The following is an 18,102-nucleotide window of genomic DNA, read 5'->3' as shown; positions in this document are numbered from 1 at the left end:
AGAAGGGATGAAAAGTAAGCCGTCACAGTAGCGGTGAGATGTGATAATTGTTTAAATACTGGGATGATGGTGCACATTTTCAGACAGTCAGTCCAGGAAGGTATTTATAGTGTTGCACTTTGTTGTACATGTCAAAATTGGCAGAAGTAGTTGTGCAACAAATGAAAAAAGAGAGCTAGAGAGGGAAGGTCCAACCCTGTTTACTTTCTAACCTCTGCACACCTGTTCAATCACTGAAATGGGCAGAACGGCAGACTGCTGTTTTTGGAAATTTACAGAAATTGTTGGACATAACAATAGGGCCCTCCCTATTTCCCAGAATTATAACTTCCTTATAATGGCTGGATTAAACTCCTAGAGAGCCCTTGGGCAAAATGGAGCTGCTGGGCTCCTGTTGACCCCCTCATCCCCCCCACGCTCACTGTCACAATGTTTGTCTTATTTTTCCTCTCGGCCCGAGTCTGACATCGCCAGACCAAATCACAAATGCAAACTATCTGCCAGAGCAAATAAAACATGAGCTCGCTGTGGCAGATTGGTCTGGTTCCCAGGCAACCTTGGCCTCTGTTCCCAGCCACTTCTCACTTCCCCCAGGCCCATGCATTTCCTATGAACTCTCCAGATTTGCTGTGGATCCTCAGTATATTATGTTCAGACTTGCTACCCATGCCAATAAGCTCTTGTATCTTCTCTTTTTCATAAATCACACCAAGATGAGGCTCATAAAAGGCTTTCACCAAAAATGGTGAAGGTTCTAGGAATGATATAATCTGTCCGCATGAACGGAGGTTGCAGATAAATAGCCTATAGATAAGGAGGCAGTTTAATATGGACTTGTACAGAAGTATATACTAATGTCTTCGATTGTAAAAAGTGCACAAGCCTCATATGTTTCTAATAGTTTCTATACAAGTGGTTCAATTGTGAGTGTATTGGAGGAGTTGTTTTGTAACAAGGTTTAATAATCACACAAGGACAGATTTACAATCATGTTACAGGTGGCATTACTTGAGTGAGAGGTATTGTACGGTATAATTATGGTGAGATAATGTGGCTGCAAGCTTTATTCATCTGGTATGTATAGAAGCCACCTCTTTTCTCTGAGGAAAAATGTCAGCAGGCACATTTCTTTGTACACCCTACATTCAATATAAGTTGGCATTCATGAAATGATCCACATAAATCTTGCATAAACCTGCTGCCCATCTGTACAGGTTGCTTCATAAGTGATAGGCACAGATGCTGCTACTGTTGTGGGTCATCCACTTGAAAAGTCCTCTTAATGAGTAAAATGTATGTGTACTCTTCTGTCATAGTGTATCTGTATATTTTGATTTGCAGACTGTTATGTATTCACTGTGAGAAGAGGGCAATAAATATAAGATGTTTCTTCTGTCCACTTTTTTTCGATAATGGGAAAAAAAAGACAGAAATTAAAATGACAAACAGTATGTGTGATCTGATATATATCTGTGCTTCACTGTGAAACGTATCAGTTATTCTCATCATCAGTTCACCAGTGCATGAAAAAGACACATCAACATGCCATGCATTTGATGAGCAAAAACATATGCAATTTCTACGACACACAACACTGACACCATGAGAGTGAAAGTCCAGGAGCTGGCGACTGACTCCACCATGAAAAGATCAATTCTAATAGAGGAAATGATAACACTCACATAATAAATGAGAGACAATAGTTGCTAGATAAATGCAAAATAGAAATTTCATACGATTTCATTTGGAAGAACATCCCTCCTGTGTAATTCATATATATATATATATATTATGTAAACACATCCTTTTCTCACGGAACAATGAATAAATCATACTGCATACAAATAAATATTTATGCTTGAAGAAATGCTTTGAAACAACATGTAAGCATTTTATTGACAATAGGGCTTAACTGCACTACAAGGACTCTCTTGAAAAAACTAAATTGAATTTTCCGTAACACCCACAGGATTCTGGGGGGTAATGATCTGTTATTTCTTCAGCATTAACAGCTTTTTAAGAGGCCATTGCCCTCAGTGTGTCAAGCTCATTTCACTTGAATCTGCTGATGCACCAGAAGGAAATGAAACAATTAAATGTTCCTTGTTAACAGCAGGATTCTCTAACAGTATCTTATATCGCCTCCTGATGGAACAGTAATGCCAAAATATTTAGGAAAGTTTGACTTTTCCCACATAAAATGGGAAATAATGTAAGCTCAAAGCAGTGTCATTTCTTAGAAAAAATATTTTGTATTAATTGCATATTTTATTAACAGTGTACTGCAGCTGTTTATCACAAATTAAAAAAAAAAATGTTCTCTGCTCATACAGACACTGGAGAAATATGTTTATTTTGAATGATCGCATATACATGTATATAAAAAGAAACATTTCTTCTTGATCCATTTGATGATACTGGCTGATAATGTTCACATTCAGAAATGTAAATTTACCTGTAAAAAATAATAATAATAACTGGTCAGTGAAATGAAGTTACATTCATTTTATTTTTTTTTATTTTCATCACAAACAAAAAGGTAACATCTACAGACAGACTCAAACATACCAACCCCACATACAAAAAACAAGCATAAAACTAAATAGAATAAAAAATAATAAGAAGAAAATAATAAATAATGAAAATAATGAGAAAAATAAATAAATAAATAAATAAATAAATAAATAAATAAATAAATAAATAAATAAATAAATAAAAAATAAGAATAATAAAAAAAAAGACAACCACCAGACAAGACAGACAAAGATAAAATCACATTTCCGCCTATATCATATCAGGGAAAAACAGAAATGAAAAGCCAAACTGGATGTCACGCAGTAGGGATTCAGCTAACAGTCAGGGGACTCAAGGTGTCTAATAATTGCCCCCCAAATACACTCAAATTTTTCTTTAAAACCATGTGTGTTGCTTCAAAGCCTCTCGAGGTGTATCCCTGAGACTAGTTCTCTCAGCCATCTAGCAAAACAAAGAGCGCTGGTGGCCTTCCATTCTTTTATAATTATTTTCTTCGCTACTACCTACTAAGTTACATACATTTTCAAAACACAGTAACAGAAAAGCTATGACAACAGTGAAGTTACTTTCATCTAAAATGTGATGCTTTTATCGACTTTCTGTTGTGATTTTCTTGTTCATAATGTTGAGGTTGATGTCTTGTATACGTGGGATGCAATTTAAATCCTGTTAAGTTCTTATTCAGTTTGAAAATACTGATTTAGAAAGAAAGTGGTGGCAGGTTTTTGGTCTCAGGCCATTTGGATATAAAGCGAAGACTATTTCTGATCACATTAAAATGGTTTCATTGTGTGCGTGGGCTATAGTCACAGCTGGAAGAAGTGTCTAATGGAGGAATGCCACTGCACCCCACCAGCTCTTTAGCTTATATATGCATAATGGATTTGTTTCCCTCTCTGATCTAGATTTGCAGTCTTAATATGGAGGTCGCCGTGGGGGTTATGATGGTGAACGATCTTGTATGTTTGTGTCTTCGTTTGAGAACATTTTTACACTTACTTCATCACGTAGCTGCTAGCGTGGCTATAGACTCTCAGTTTCATTACACTATAGGTCTCTATGTAGAAAATGCAATAATTATGCAAAACATTATCATCATCATCAATGTCTAACATATTTTTTTCCTCATTTCAGTGTTTATTAATTAAATTGTGTTATCGAGCAATTAGTCAATAAAACAAGAAACACACTGATGAGTTGATGTTTGATCTCTATGCATCTACAGTATATAAGCTGGCCTGTGCTGTTTAAGATGTAAACAACAAAATATACAATAGTTGATGTGAAACACACAATAAAATAATAAGAAACAGCAGAACACACATAAGGATAAGAGTGATGGAGTCATTACATTAATGTTCATCTCATATTTGGGTTCCCTTCCAGCTCTTTTGATGATGTGATATAATGACATATTTGCAATGAATTAGCAAACATATAAAACAATATATTATCCATATGCAGAATTTTCCATTTATCAGTATCTTATATACAAGTCTACATTGCAAACCACAATATGTATGTAATAATGTAAGAAAAATGTACATACACAGTCAATATTTGCTCAAAATACTGAACATTAATGAGGACAAATGACAATATATTGGCATGTATTGTAACATATTGTACTCATTGGTCAACCTGACATAACTGCTCTAAAAGTGACGCGTAATTTCAGGGTTTTATCATATTTATTTTTTTTCATTTCATGCACTGAAATGTAGCTATATTTATATGAATAAGTCAAGACTACGCGTATAATCACAGTATATAATAGGCCTACTCATACAATTTACTATTTATTTGAAGACAATGGAGTAAAAGCGCTGCTGGGTCTCTCTGGTAATCACATACAGGTGCTCTTTAGATCTTCCAGGTGTATTAGGCTCATTCAGTCTTGTGAAGGACTCATTGCATGTGTGGAAAAAAGTACAAAATGCAAGTCTCCCTCAAAAATAATTCAAGGCACACTGTAGTTTTTGAACAAAATTAAAATGCCTTTATTTTACATGCAATAATTGTTTAAAATGACCAACGCGTTGCGACCAACATAGGTCTTCATCAGGGTCACTGTGAGCATTCAGCAGTAGCTTGCACACCTATATTGTGTTATACTAGAGTGGAAGGGTGGTTCTCCATCAATGGTTAGCTAGCTCTACTACCAATTTTAAATCTCTTTTAAAAACCCTTTCTCTTTTTAACTCCGTAAGGAAACAGCTTGGTGCACCTTTCAGCACACCTTATATTGTCTTCTTTTGGCTTATGTGTAGTGACTTATTGTTTTGATACCACTGGTTACGAGTTTTAGTTTTCTCATTATTTGGTCTTTATGTTTTGTTCTTTTATTGCTGTTTTTATTTTGTCTGTATTTCATTGTGCAAGCACTTTGAAACTATGTTTAGAAAGGTGATATACAAATAAAGATTATTATTATTATTATTATTAAGCCTATTGGTGGAAAAACAAGGAAATGACACATCATCAATAGGGAGGAGAAAGAGAAAAACATATATATATATATATTTAATTAATTTATTTGTTGTTGTTTTTTATTTTTTTATTTACTTACTTATTTATGTATTTAACAGTTTGACTTCTTGCTAAAAGTGTTTCTTTTAAGTGAAATGACAAAAAAAATAAAAAAAACTTCATTACCCAGAATTCTTGCTTACTCTTTCTGACGTCACCAGGAAGGGGAAGCAGCTTGTAAACAGGATTGCTTGTGTGTATAAAGCAGCGTTACACCGTAGAGCCAGTTGACCTGCTCAACCTGCACCTGTCAGCCAGCAAAGGTAAGCAAAGGTAGGCTGAACTGTGGAATAAGACACATTATATTGTGATTTTTATATACATTTGAATACAGATGTAGACTAACTAATGTTGCAGCTACTTCAGTTGTGTTGTTTTGACCTTCATAACAATACTGAACATAAAACAGCTGAGTGAAGTTAGATTGTTGTTGGAGGACTGTGATTCAGTGATTGGCATATTACAGTTTTTCTCGATTGTTTACACACATTTTCTGAAAGCATGCCTCATACTCTCAGAACTCTACACACAAATCAAAAAACACACACACAATGGGCAAAACCCCTCAATTCTCCTGCAAAATGAAACTTTACATTCAAAACAATGTTATTTCTTCTCAAAATGGTGTTTTGTTTTCAAATGACACACACAAACCATCATATGAATAGACATTTATAAGAACCAGTTGAACACTGATGTGCTCAATGTAAAACACTATGATGAATGGAAAACACTTCTTCTCCATTCATCATAATGACTTAGGCCTTTTTTTTGTTTTGTGTTACACTTACTACAGACAGTACATACATAAGTGTGTTGTAAAATATTTTAGAATATTGTTTTTATACTCAGAACACACAAATACACGGTAACAAATATATTTTATTTTCCCCACAAAACCAATGTACACAGTGTACATCCCAACCAACACAAAGTTGCACATACAGTGGAAAAAAAAAAAACTATGCTGCATCCTCTCTTCTGTTTCGGTCTGGCCACAGCACCTCATCCACATCACAAGCAATGTTTTCCCTGGCCAAGCAACGGGGGAAATATCGCTTAGCATGTCAAATCCAGCCATGAAAAGCATCAACTGATTGCTAATTGTAACACTGTGTGACAGGTGTTTGCCCATGTGATGAGTCAGTGTGCATAGTAGGGCAATTGACTTTAGAATTTTGAATGACAGTGTGTTCCTTGTGAAAACGAGATTTTCTTCATGAAAATTGTGCCAAATGCAGAGAATTGTGTGTAGTGTTTTGAAAAAAGTGTGTTTTAGAACTGCAATTTGAGTGTAAAGCAGGAATTGTGCTTGTAGTTTAGCAGAATTGGTTCAGGGGGTTGGTGCATGAGTTACATGTTGTGGTCATTGTGTGTCAAGTACCAGTGTTTGTGTGTAAACAATTGAGAAAAACTGTAATCCAACGTACGGTCTGGGTATCATCGGATAATCCGTTTTTCCTTTGGAATTCAGAAAGGAAAAAACGTTTTTTTTATTTTTTCGTTTTAAACCAAAAACGTACTTTACAGTCAGTATCTGGTGCAAACTTAACTAGTACTTGTTAACATATTTGACTTTAGACTCTGTAAACACAGGATTAACTTGGCTGTGTCACTTTGGAATTACAAATAGACAACATGTACTTTGACTCAGTTTCACAGTCTAAAGTCTAAGTGTCATTTACTGTCTGCCCTTCAAAATAAAAGCCCAATTGATTACCAGTTATAATAAACCAGTTTGCTGTAGGGCTGCAGTTATCCATTATTTTCATATTGATTAATCATTGTCTAAGGTGACATCTCCAAATGTCTTGTGAAGGAACTGGCCTTCTACCTCCGAGAGGTCAAGGCCCAGTTACGTGCTGGTTAATCTTGTGTGACAAAGAGATTTTCCAAACAGACGGGTTAAAGCATAATAATACAATTTATTCCGAACAATTAATGTTGCATAAGTAAAAATAAAAGAGTTTACAGATATCTGGATCCAATCAACATGTCCCTGACAACATACAGTGCATGGGTCAGTTCGTGAAGTCTGAACCCCGAGCTATCCCTGATCCAGCCTATTCATGGTTTACACAATATTAATATTCATGAGCTTATGGCACGTGATGTTTCTGCTGCATGTCTCCTTCTTTGTTATCTCCTTCTGGCTCTTTCCTCTCTTTGACCTTGCAAAAGAAGAACAACACCTGCCTCCCTTTCCTCGCAATCACTCCATTCATAACAAATCCAACAGTCAGGTTATTGTAAGCACTTTTGTACATAATAAATCCAACACTTGTTCCACAGTCAGTTTACAATCATAAGCGACAAAGAAGAGCAGTAAATCCTTCCATTTTACTACTCTGGAATCAGAGTTGACTTAAGATAAGATAAGATAAGATATTCCTTTATTAGTCCCGCAGTGGGGAAATTTGCAGTGTACAGCAGCAAAGGGGATAGTGCAAAAAACAAGATGCATCAGCTAACACAGTAAAAAAAGAGCTAAACACAGTGTAACATACATTTAAATAGAAGGAAGTATAAAAATAGGAGCTGTATATACAGTATTGACAATAAACCTGACTATTAACAAAATTGCACAAGTGGAAAATGATATTGCACACTGAGAATGAAATGAAATTACACCTGAAAATATCAGGTTATTGTCAGTTTTTGGTGTGTAAGTGGTCTAGTGGGAGCAGTGCTGGTTATGGAGTCTGACAACTGCAGGTAGGAAGGACCTGCGATAGAGCTCCTTCACACACTTTGGGTGGAGCAGCCTGTCGCTGAAGGAGCTCTCCAGTGCTGAGATGGTGCCCTGCATGAGTCATTCTCCATCATGGATGACCGCTTAGCCATCATCCTCCTCTCTCCCACCACCTCCACTGTGTCGAGGGGGCATCCCAAAGACAGAGCTGGCCTTCCTAATCACTCTGTGTAGTCTCTTCCTGTCCGCAGCCGAGATGCTGCTGCCCCAGCAGACCACTCCATAAAGACTTCACTATTTTTGCTTGTAAAATGACTGAAACGATTAATCAGTTATCAGAATATAGTTGCAGATTATTTATCTGTCGATTGACTAATTGTTTCAGCTCTAATTTGCTGTCACATATAGAAAAGTGGGAGTTATTTTTGGGTCATCCATGGAAAAAAAAAAAGAGCTGATAAACGCAGACAGGTGAGGTGTTGCAGCTCTGTACAGGCCACCAATTTCTGTTTTTAACATCTATCAAACTTTACTTTCCCCCTATGAAAAGCATAAACATTTAACAAATTATTTTTTAATGCTAAAATGCGAAAATTCACTGGTTCAAGGTCTCTGAAATGTGAATATTGGCTGTTTTTTTTTAATCTTTGATGATGGTAAACTGAATACCTTTTAGGTTTTGGACAAAACAAGTAATTTAAAGGTGTCACCTAGGGCTCTGGGAAAGTTCAACTTTCAGTTTTATTAGTCATGTGCAGGTTAACACAGGGTCAACGGTACAATGAAATGTATAGGATGAGCGAACGGGTCAGCTCAGCACTAGAAGCAATGTTTAGGATAAGATAAAATGAAATTAAGTGTAAGATAAAAAAAGTGATGACATAAATCAAATGAAATATAGTACTGTATACATATGGAAATGAGGATTGTGTGTGACAGTATCTCTGACTGTATTGCATGAATGTAATGATAAAGAGGATTGAGATGTGGGTAATGAGAATGGGATGAGATAAGTAGATGGATAAATAAAAGTGTGATAGATATTACTGGAATCACTGTTGAAGAATAATCAATAATGAAAATAACTGTTAATTGCAGCCACAATGTGATTTGTAAAAGGTTTTTCTAATACCATTTAGTTGTGAAATTCTTAATAACATCACAGAATCTGATGCGAGTCCCCCTCACTCCCTCTGCTATTACCTCATAGACCTTTCATCATGGCGCTGGCTGGAGTGAGAGTTCTTGAGCTGGCGGGCCTGGCTCCAGCACCGTTCTGTGGCATGATCCTGGCAGACTTTGGAGCCAAGGTGATCCGCGTGGACCGGACCAAGGTTGCCATGTCTTTGGATACACAAGTACGGGGGAAACGATCTGTGGCCGTCAACCTGAAGACGTCAGAGGGTGTAGCCTTGCTCAGGAAGCTCTGTGTCCAGTCTGATGTGGTCCTTGAGCCCTACCGTAAAGGTCAGACCATCAGCACTACAAGAGCTGAGCTCTGTAATGTAATGGCCTCCACGACCAGGCCGTCGCCACAATGTTCACACTGAATGAGAAACAGCATAAGCAGACACTGATTGATGAAGAAATATTTTTTGTTTCTGACCACCCAGGTGTGATGGAGAAGCTGGGCCTCGGTCCACAGGAACTGTTAAAGGAAAACCCTCGTCTGATCTACGCTCGGTTGACGGGGTACGGACAAAGTGGATCTTATGCCACCGCAGCAGGGCATGACATCAACTACCTCGCCATGTCAGGTAAATAACACACAACTGTTGATGTTTTTATGTATTCTATGTTTATACACCTTACAATGCAGGCTGATGGAATGGCATGTTCATAAAGACGGCAGAGGAAGATTGTTCACCACTCTTTTTGTGAGGCTGGCGGTTGGTTTTCTCTGTGTACGTAGTTCATCTATCTATTCGTGACCTTTGAAACGTGAAAGACAAGATTGCACACTGAGTTTCAGTCTATAATCACCAGTTGTGCGTTAGATAAAACTTGGTATGACCTTGGAGACCTACAAGAAAAAGAACATTGAAGCTACTCCAATACAATAAAAGACACGACTGCAAACTCACAAAACAAGGTCTGATACATACAGTACATGTAACAACATATAGATAACATTTAGCATACGAGGTAGGTGTACCTCACTAATGTAACTTGCAATACAACCAAATGACAGAGTGATATTGTTTGGAGAGTCAGACAGTTTTCTGCGGCGCTCTGTTTTAAGTTTGTTCTCTTTTTTTTGTCTTTTTTGCCTTCTCGTTACGATAGGCCCATAATAAATCCAACCAGTAACGGTTTTCAATTAATTTCACTTTTAGATTTAATGAGTTACACAGCAGGGGAAGGAAATAGTCTGCAATATTATCACTGTAATAGTCTTAAAAGCACACCTTTTCAGCACATAAGTCTGCCCAATCTGTGTTCTGCAGCACACAAAGATAACATAGCCAAGAGGCAGCTGAATGAAGACATGAGGCCAAGTGCCACATGTTGGGGTGGGATTCAGCTTTGCTGTAAGATCCAAAATATAAAGACACCTCCAGGAGGGATGGATGACAAAACAGTGGCAATGTAACTCTGACGACAACAAAATTTGATATATATATATATATTATGTATATGTACCACCCTATAGATAGCACTGGTGGGTGATACAGTTAACATAACCATGTGGTAATTTGGCATATGAGGTGAATACACTTAATGAAAATACATTGAAAACTATTTCACCCCCAAATCTACGCATTCCCAACTCTCACTTTGGTTCAGTAATGTAATTTGTAGTGCAAGTATGATCTTCTTCCTATTATAATGCAGCCATCATAAACTATAAAATCACAAATTCAAAGAGTGGTGCTTTATTATAGCTTATATGCAAATCAAGGCAAAAATTATTTAAAATAAATAAACCCCAAACAATAATACCATCCCCAGAAACCCAAACAAAATATAAAGACTTGCTGTTAAAAGTCACCTTTGTAAGGTTTTAATCTTAAGCCTACTAATACACTGATAGCAAACTAAATAACTAATGATAAACATGTTATTTAGGGATGTTTTGTATGGTTTATAGAGCACATACAGACTAAAGTAGAGGGGCCAAATGGGAACATTTTTGGAGACACAAGTCACCGTGGGTTTGCCCAAGTTGCTGTAACTAGCTATTACGTTTCTTGTTCAAGGCCCTTTGTAATATCTGTACGATAACAGAGTAGCAAAAAGACAAAGAAGCCCTGTGCAAAAGTTATAATGTTTTAACAAAGTAAGCAATTGTTTTGTTAGATTAAATTAAAAAAAAAGAAAATCTTCTGTGGTGTTATGTGGCCTTGTGTGCGATCAGAGCCAAACTAATTAACGTTCTTTCACTTTCAGTGCTGATGACTGGCCAGTTACTCTATTGTCCTCCGCTAGTGTGTTTTTATGTGAAGCTTTTGTCTCCTCATTTCTGTCGCAGGTCTTTTATCCCAGCTGGGTCGTAGTGGAGAGAAGCCCTACGCTCCGTTGAATCTCATAGCAGACTTTGCAGGAGGTGGTCTTACCTGTGCTCTGGGGATAGTCCTAGCCCTGCTGGAGAGGACGAAGTCAGGGAAAGGACAGATCATTGATGCCAGCATGGTAAGCAGGTTGTCAGAACTGTGGCAGTGAGTAACTGTGACATCTGTGTCACCTGCCCTGCACAACGTGTTGTCGTGAGAGAAGTACAGACATTCATTCATTTGCAGAAATAGAAGTAAATATAGTACATGTTTTGATATTTTTTCTCTAGTGTGTACAAAAATGAGCTCAAGCAAATGACGCTGGAGACAAACTGCTATCTGACACTATCGTAGGCCGGAGTTAGGGCACATTCAGACTGACGACAGCCCTCCAGCAAACACATGCAACTTAGTGTGGGTGTATTGCCACTGGTACTGCAGAGAAGATGAGATACAAACCAGTCATCCAAGTTATCCAAGGTGTTTTGTATTGCACTGCAGTACGTTTCCAGATGTTGATGCACCTCATTGTGGCAACATTTTGAGCCAGCATCAACTTTTATTGGGGATAAGTGATCAGTTGGGCAGCCCTTAGCGAAGTTTTTTGAAAAGCACATCAAAGTCTCTGACTCCTGCAGTGCCCGACAGCAACTGTCTGTAATGACGCTGGAGGGTTAGAGAGCTCCAGCTGCTCTAATGAACTCCTTCGGGAGGTGGAGCTGTTAAACCTTTTGAAAATGGTCACTCCATAAATCCTCATAAAAAAAGTATAAAACATACAACTGGATGCATATAACACACTAAAAATGTATTTTATTTAGGGCTGTAAAAGTTAACGCAATAGTAACGCTTTGCTCTTCAATCATTTCCCATAGATCCATATGAGTTATTGTGATTTTATAACTATTTTGACTCATAACCACTTACAGTCAGTAAGCGGGTATTCCTTTCAGTTTTGTCCCGTGTTTATTCTACTGTACCATGTGCCCACACCATGTAAACATGATGATTCTCAATGCCAAATGCAAGGACCAGCACAATCACAGGCAGTGCACCATCTGCTTCAGTACTATAAACCGTGACGAGTTGAGCAAATGTGTTTGACATCTAATTTCCCTCAACTGCTCAAAAGATCGAACGGCACCAATTTAGCCCATTTAGTCAAAAGCCTGCTAACAATTCCATATTATTACTATCCGTTCAGCCATCCATCCTGTTCCAATAATTGCGTGGAATGGAGCCAATCCCAGCATGCACTGCATTGGGCTCTAGGCAGATAACATTGACTGCCCAGGTTGTTTAGCACAAGGCTGACACATTTTAATTTAAATTCACTGCTGTGGACTATTAAGAAGCAATTTTGAACCTACAGAGAATTATCCCCTGAATCTATAGCTCCCCTCTGCTTTACAGAGCTATAGATTACCAATAGAGGACCAGCGGCACTAGACGCTGTCAATGGAGTCCACGTGTGACGCTATGCATTATCCTATATCCTGTAAGCTTTTGCTCACAAAGATTTAAAATTGGTGACAGTGAATTAAAGTGTTTTTTGTTTTTGTATGAGCAGCCAGTATGGCATGTTAATTAATACCTGAAGCCCAACCTTCACACAGACAAAGGCAAGAAAACCTGCTTCCCACCTCTGTTGATTATTTTTCCATTTTACTCTCTCGCCTGCTGTTGAGTGACCACATTGATTGATCTGAGCCAGATTCGGTTTCTATTAATAAAGAGGGACCTCTGCATTTAAATAGGCGGTTAGCTGCTTGAACACTGCATTTTTCTATTTCGTAGTATGAGGCATGCTCGCTTGTCACAGAGTTATAAAGCAGAGTTTTTTTTCAATGTTCACACTCTATTCATGGCCTCTTATTTCTTTGTAAATCACAAATGCATATTTTTTATGACTCAAAGACCATCAAAGGTAGAACACACATTAAAGGATTCGCCCCAGCGTTCCCACACTCTCTATATTTAATGCAGGAGTCTTGGGTTTTGGCACAGAATAACTGAGAAAGCACTGAAGCCCTGACCAGTGACAGAGCTCTCTTCGTCTCAACTGTGATGTGAGCAGCAAATTGGCAGAAGACAGTTGAGCTGTTTCAGAAAAGTGTGTGCGTGCAGTACATTGTGTTACTACTTCCAAGTGTTTAAACCCCCTTTATTGATTGGGCCGTTAATGTTTGCTCTTAGAAGTAGCACATAGTTAATTAGAGGCTAAAATGACTGAATGGATTGAAATCAGCAGTAATAGTGACAATGGCCCTCTTTTCTGCAGCCCCTTTCATGTACTGCAGCATGACATTGGCCTTATATTTTTGAAGGTGACTGATTTCATTTAGAGCTTGATAGTTTTTTCGCCTCTGCGTTGGCATACGATTTCGAGTTGTCCCTCAGTACCATTCTCGTGAACGCCTCAGGGATTGCCTGAAGGGAATTTCTTCAAATTTGGCACAAACATCCACTTGAACTCAAGGATATTTTGATTAGATTTCGGTGGTCAAAGGTCACTGTGACCTCAGAAAAACATGTTTTTGGTCATAACTCAAGAATTCATATACTAATTATGACAACTTCACACGCATATCTGATAGTATAAAATGATGGAGTGATGACATTTTGGACAGACATGGATGTAAATTGCAACTTCACTAGTTGGCGGAGGCATACAACAACGAGGCGGTAATTCTAGTTTTTATCATTCAGCAGCAGTAACAGCTTGTGCCCACATGGAGATTTAAATGCATCACGAGTATAGGGAGCTGGTGGATCATTCAGTAAATGTCACTAGAATACCCTTTGTGCAGTCTGTTCACAAGCTTTGCCGAAAAGCTCAGTATACAACACGGAATTGCCACTTTTTAATGTTATTGCAATAGCACGGCATTTCACCTGCTGTGTGCATTTTCTTCTCGGTAAAGGAGACTTCTTACTGTAGATATATGCAGCTGATGTTTAAGTCGACTTCTGCTACGCCATGAAAAAGCTATAATATCCTAACATATATGGAAGCGTACAGAGGTGGTGGTGTGCAGTGAGTTTGATCTTCTCAGAAATGATACATGAATAACTTTAACAGAAACATGTATGCCCATATTTTCAGCAAAGACCTTGGTACTTTATATTCATTTAGCTGTCATTTATAGTTCACATATGACTGAAGTAATTATGCATGAAATAGAGATTCAAATTATAGATCTCATGTTTCTCCTTTTCTCTTCGTCTCTCTCACCATCCTCAGGTAGAAGGAGCCGCATATGTTGGTTCATATGCGTGGAAATCTCGTAACATCGGTATGTGGGACCGTCCTAGAGGACAGAACATGCTGGACAGTGGAGCACCCTTCTACGATACCTACGAGACTGCCGATGGAAAGCATATGGCTGTGGGAGCCTTAGAACCGCAGTTCTACACACAGCTACTTCAGGGTTCGTAGTATGCAAACACAGATTGGAGGCATTTTTGTAGACAAAATAATACTCTAAGGCAGTGGTCACATGTGGCATTTCATGAACAACAGCAAAAACCTCACAGCGTGAAATGAAACACCCTCTTCTCCTCCCGACACCAACGTCTATAAATAATGTGAATGACCGACATAAGAAAAAAGCAGCAGATATCAGACAACAGGTCAGATATACGGTTTGGACACCCACACATGTCACACCATAAGCCAGATTTTAAAACTGATTCTCTGGAAGGGGGGAAAAACACAGCAAAAGATGCTTGTTGTTTACAGTTATACAGAGAAATAGCAATGATGCACCATGACATTGCTGTGACAAATACAGTGCATATCCTGTAAAATCTCAATGCAAAGGTTATTTATGGATTTCTCTTTCAAAACAAATTGTTCTCTTTACCAACATACAGTTAAGCACAACTGGTATCACACATCCAAAATGTACTAATGCAACCAAAACACTGACAACACACATCTCTGCACCATAACACTGACAACACAATACAACTCAATTGCGCCAGAAAAACACCATCAACCGGTAGCATTATAAAAATCTTAGCACTATTGTTTTTGAAGTAGCTTTTATTTAATTATTTGTTTTTTGCATAACAAAAAAAATTCCAATACAATGAAATAATGGAACCTCTTACCTTACATTATGTTACAGAAATTAATCAGAAATGCTGCAGCTTGCTTCAGTAGGTTTTATTTTCCTTAAATGAAGTAATTAATTTCATGTTTATTTGATAGGGACGGATACATTTACATCGAGAATTGCACAACAATCTTCCAATGCAATATATCACAGCATTTATAGCTACTGCTAATTTCCAATGCCTGTCCCTAGAAGGGTCTTTAAGATAAAATTAACATTTATATATTCACTGCACATACATGTGTAGGATAGCTGCAGATTCACCGTATCTGAGTTACAAAACAATTCATGAAATTTAAAAGATGTGGACATTGAACACATTTTGGGTGAAAACAATGTAAAGTGATCCCCAGATCAGTCCACTTTGACTTCTGTTGTGCTGACTGTGTGAAGACTTTTGAAAGGGAACTCGGTAGAGAGAAATGCATAAAAACTGTGATGTGAATTAGCAATAATTTAACACAGCAGATGCAGTCCCGGTGTGGCTCTAGGAGAACAATCATGATTGGTGAAAATGAACAAATTAAAGTGAAGTACTTGGAACTTGACAGGTTGAATGCAATTAACACGCTGCTCTAAGCTGCTTAACATTTCTCTGTTTTACATCATTCTGCGGTTGACGCACGTTTCTCTATTGGATCACATAAGTCTTTTTTTTTTTTTCTAGGCTTAGAGTTGGACGCCGAAGCATTACCTCCTCAGATGAGCTTCACTGATTGGCCAGAGCTGAGACGGATCTTCACAGAGAGATTTGCTTCAAAAACCCAGGCGGACTGGTCAAGGGTTTTTGATGGGACTGATGCCTGTGTTACACCTGTGTTGTCTTTTGACCAGGTGAGCTCACACCCACACAACCGGGAAAGAGCTTCTTTCATGAAGGACTCCAGCGGGGAGGAAAGCCCACGGCCGGCCCCGGTTCTCTCTCGGACTCCTGCAGAGCCTTGCTTTGCCTCCGACCCGGTTATCGGAGAACACACAGTTGAGGTCCTGAATGAGTACGGGTTCACGTCAGCAGACATAGACCAGATGCTATCAGCAGGGATAGTAGAGTGTAATGCTGTCAAAGCAAAGTTGTAGAGATATATAACTAATATCAGTGATTGATTTGGACAAAAAAACAAAAACACAACTACACCAGACCAGATTCCATTCTCAAATGTAACACTTTCCAAATATTTCGTACCGACAACGTTATGTTAATTTCACAGGTTCAACTGACTTTAGCAGTTTATATAACAGACACTACTGTCCTGTTTGCTGCCTTGTTCATGGACTAATATTGGTGCTCTGCTGCAGAATGAATATAGGGAATACTATAGCTGATATTTGGCATTATCTTTGGCATAAAAAAAAAATATATATATATATACATATATGCCAGGCAGGGGTTCCTATTGTACAATTATAGGGGAAACACTGGTCTAAGGAAGAATTGTGCTAAATTTCCCAGTTTATTTGCCAAAAGAATTTGTGTACACAGATTGTTAAATCAGCAGCACCAAAAATATTAGTTAAATACAGCCTTAATTGTTGTACGTTTAATGCCTAACGTACAGTGGATGTGACTGTGTTGCATTCCAGTTGCTCCTGTGGTTCTGTGGCGCCTCTGTCCGTAATATACTGTAGTTAAGAGATGTTTTATTGCCTCTGACTTTCTTTATGGTCACTCATTTGAAATGTTAATACAGACCATCTCAGAGTGCGGCTTTTTTAAATTTTATCCGATGATGCCGTGATTATAAAATAAATGGTTGGGAATGACTGCCTAGTTAACGGGTAGTATTTATGTGTTTCATTCAGATTTCATACCCATTCCATTGTCTGATAACAGAGACAGGAAATGATGTAAATGAAAACAACTAAATTGTGACTTTAACTGCATTAAAACACATTACAGATGAACAGAGACAACAGGAGATCCATCCTTTCTCCCTTCACTCACTAATTACAGTACAAACACTAAGAAATAGTTTTGCTGTTGTAAAGTCAGTAACAAATGAAATGCATCATTAAATATTTAAATTAAATCAATTTCACGCTTCTGAGACGTGAGCAAAACAAAGTGGAAACACAACGCAGCCGGATCCGGTGGACGTTGGTCGTTTACTTTGGTTTTGTGGTACATGTTGAAAGTGCTACACAATGAGTTTAAGGGAATTTAAGATATAAATCTGCTTATTACTGTTATTTTTCCCAAACTAATATGTGATTGCATAAACTGGGTGATGTGATAAACAATGAGTTCCTGGGGTGATGAACATCATCAAATGAGAAGAAATTAATTTAAATACATGATTAATAATTTTTCCCCTCAGGGGACAAACAAGATTGTTTGGGATTTTTAATTTGTTGTACTCATCAGTAACATTTTGTGCATTGTAATTTATTCAGCTGGCGTTGCATTAGTCATTCCGTGACCTCACTGCAGCCCGGTGGTGCTGCCGAAGGTTTAAATGATTGGTTTTAAATGATTAATGCCCAGGCGCTCTGTGTAGAGACACCTAATGATAATTAATGAACTTCATTTATGTAAATCAAATGCAGTTTGTCTATGTTTCAAATACGTTTTGGTGTTTGCAAAGTCAATCAACATCTCCAGAACATTTTTTTGCTTAAATTAAGATGATTAAAGTACTTAATTAGCCATCCCCACAGGAGGTACATGTAAATTTAGACCTGGCTGTATAACAATTTTGTAAAATAATTACAATAAAAATGCAAATGCATGAAA

At 37.8% G+C, this 18,102-nt stretch overlaps 1 protein-coding gene and 1 long non-coding RNA gene across 2 annotated transcripts in view; both read left to right on the top strand.

Moving 5' to 3' along the window:
* Positions 1–18,102, top strand: part of LOC119478506 — a 32,555-nt gene extending 14,453 nt beyond the window's left edge. Inside the window, exon 2 of the long non-coding RNA XR_005204458.1 lies at positions 17,003–18,102. This is a non-coding gene — a long non-coding RNA (uncharacterized LOC119478506). The remainder of the gene's footprint in view (positions 1–17,002) is intronic.
* Positions 5,218–17,273, top strand: amacr (alpha-methylacyl-CoA racemase). Its single transcript, XM_037753306.1, has 6 exons — positions 5,218–5,327; positions 8,967–9,223; positions 9,370–9,513; positions 11,229–11,389; positions 14,495–14,681; positions 16,039–17,273. The coding sequence occupies exons 2-6, from the start codon at positions 8,977–8,979 to the stop codon at positions 16,446–16,448; spliced, it is 1,149 nt and encodes a 382-aa protein (XP_037609234.1). The 5' UTR covers positions 5,218–5,327; positions 8,967–8,976; the 3' UTR covers positions 16,449–17,273.

The sequence above is a fragment of the Sebastes umbrosus genome, chromosome 19, assembly GCF_015220745.1.
Source record: "Sebastes umbrosus isolate fSebUmb1 chromosome 19, fSebUmb1.pri, whole genome shotgun sequence".
NCBI classification, from domain to species: Eukaryota; Metazoa; Chordata; class Actinopteri; order Perciformes; family Sebastidae; genus Sebastes; species Sebastes umbrosus.
The sequence above is the reverse complement of the archived record's forward strand: the minus strand, read 5'-3'. Positions and strand labels throughout refer to the sequence as shown.

Excerpts from the sequence above, each read along its gene's own strand:
- amacr (XM_037753306.1), top strand. The coding sequence starts at position 8,977 with ATGGCGCTGGCTGGAGTGAGAGTTCTTGAGCTGGCGGGCCTGGCTCCA. Across the intron at positions 9,224-9,369 it reads CCTTGAGCCCTACCGTAAAG|GTGTGATGGAGAAGCTGGGC; the intron begins GTCAGACCATCA and ends CTGACCACCCAG. Across the intron at positions 14,682-16,038 it reads CTACACACAGCTACTTCAGG|GCTTAGAGTTGGACGCCGAA; the intron begins GTTCGTAGTATG and ends TTTTTTTTCTAG.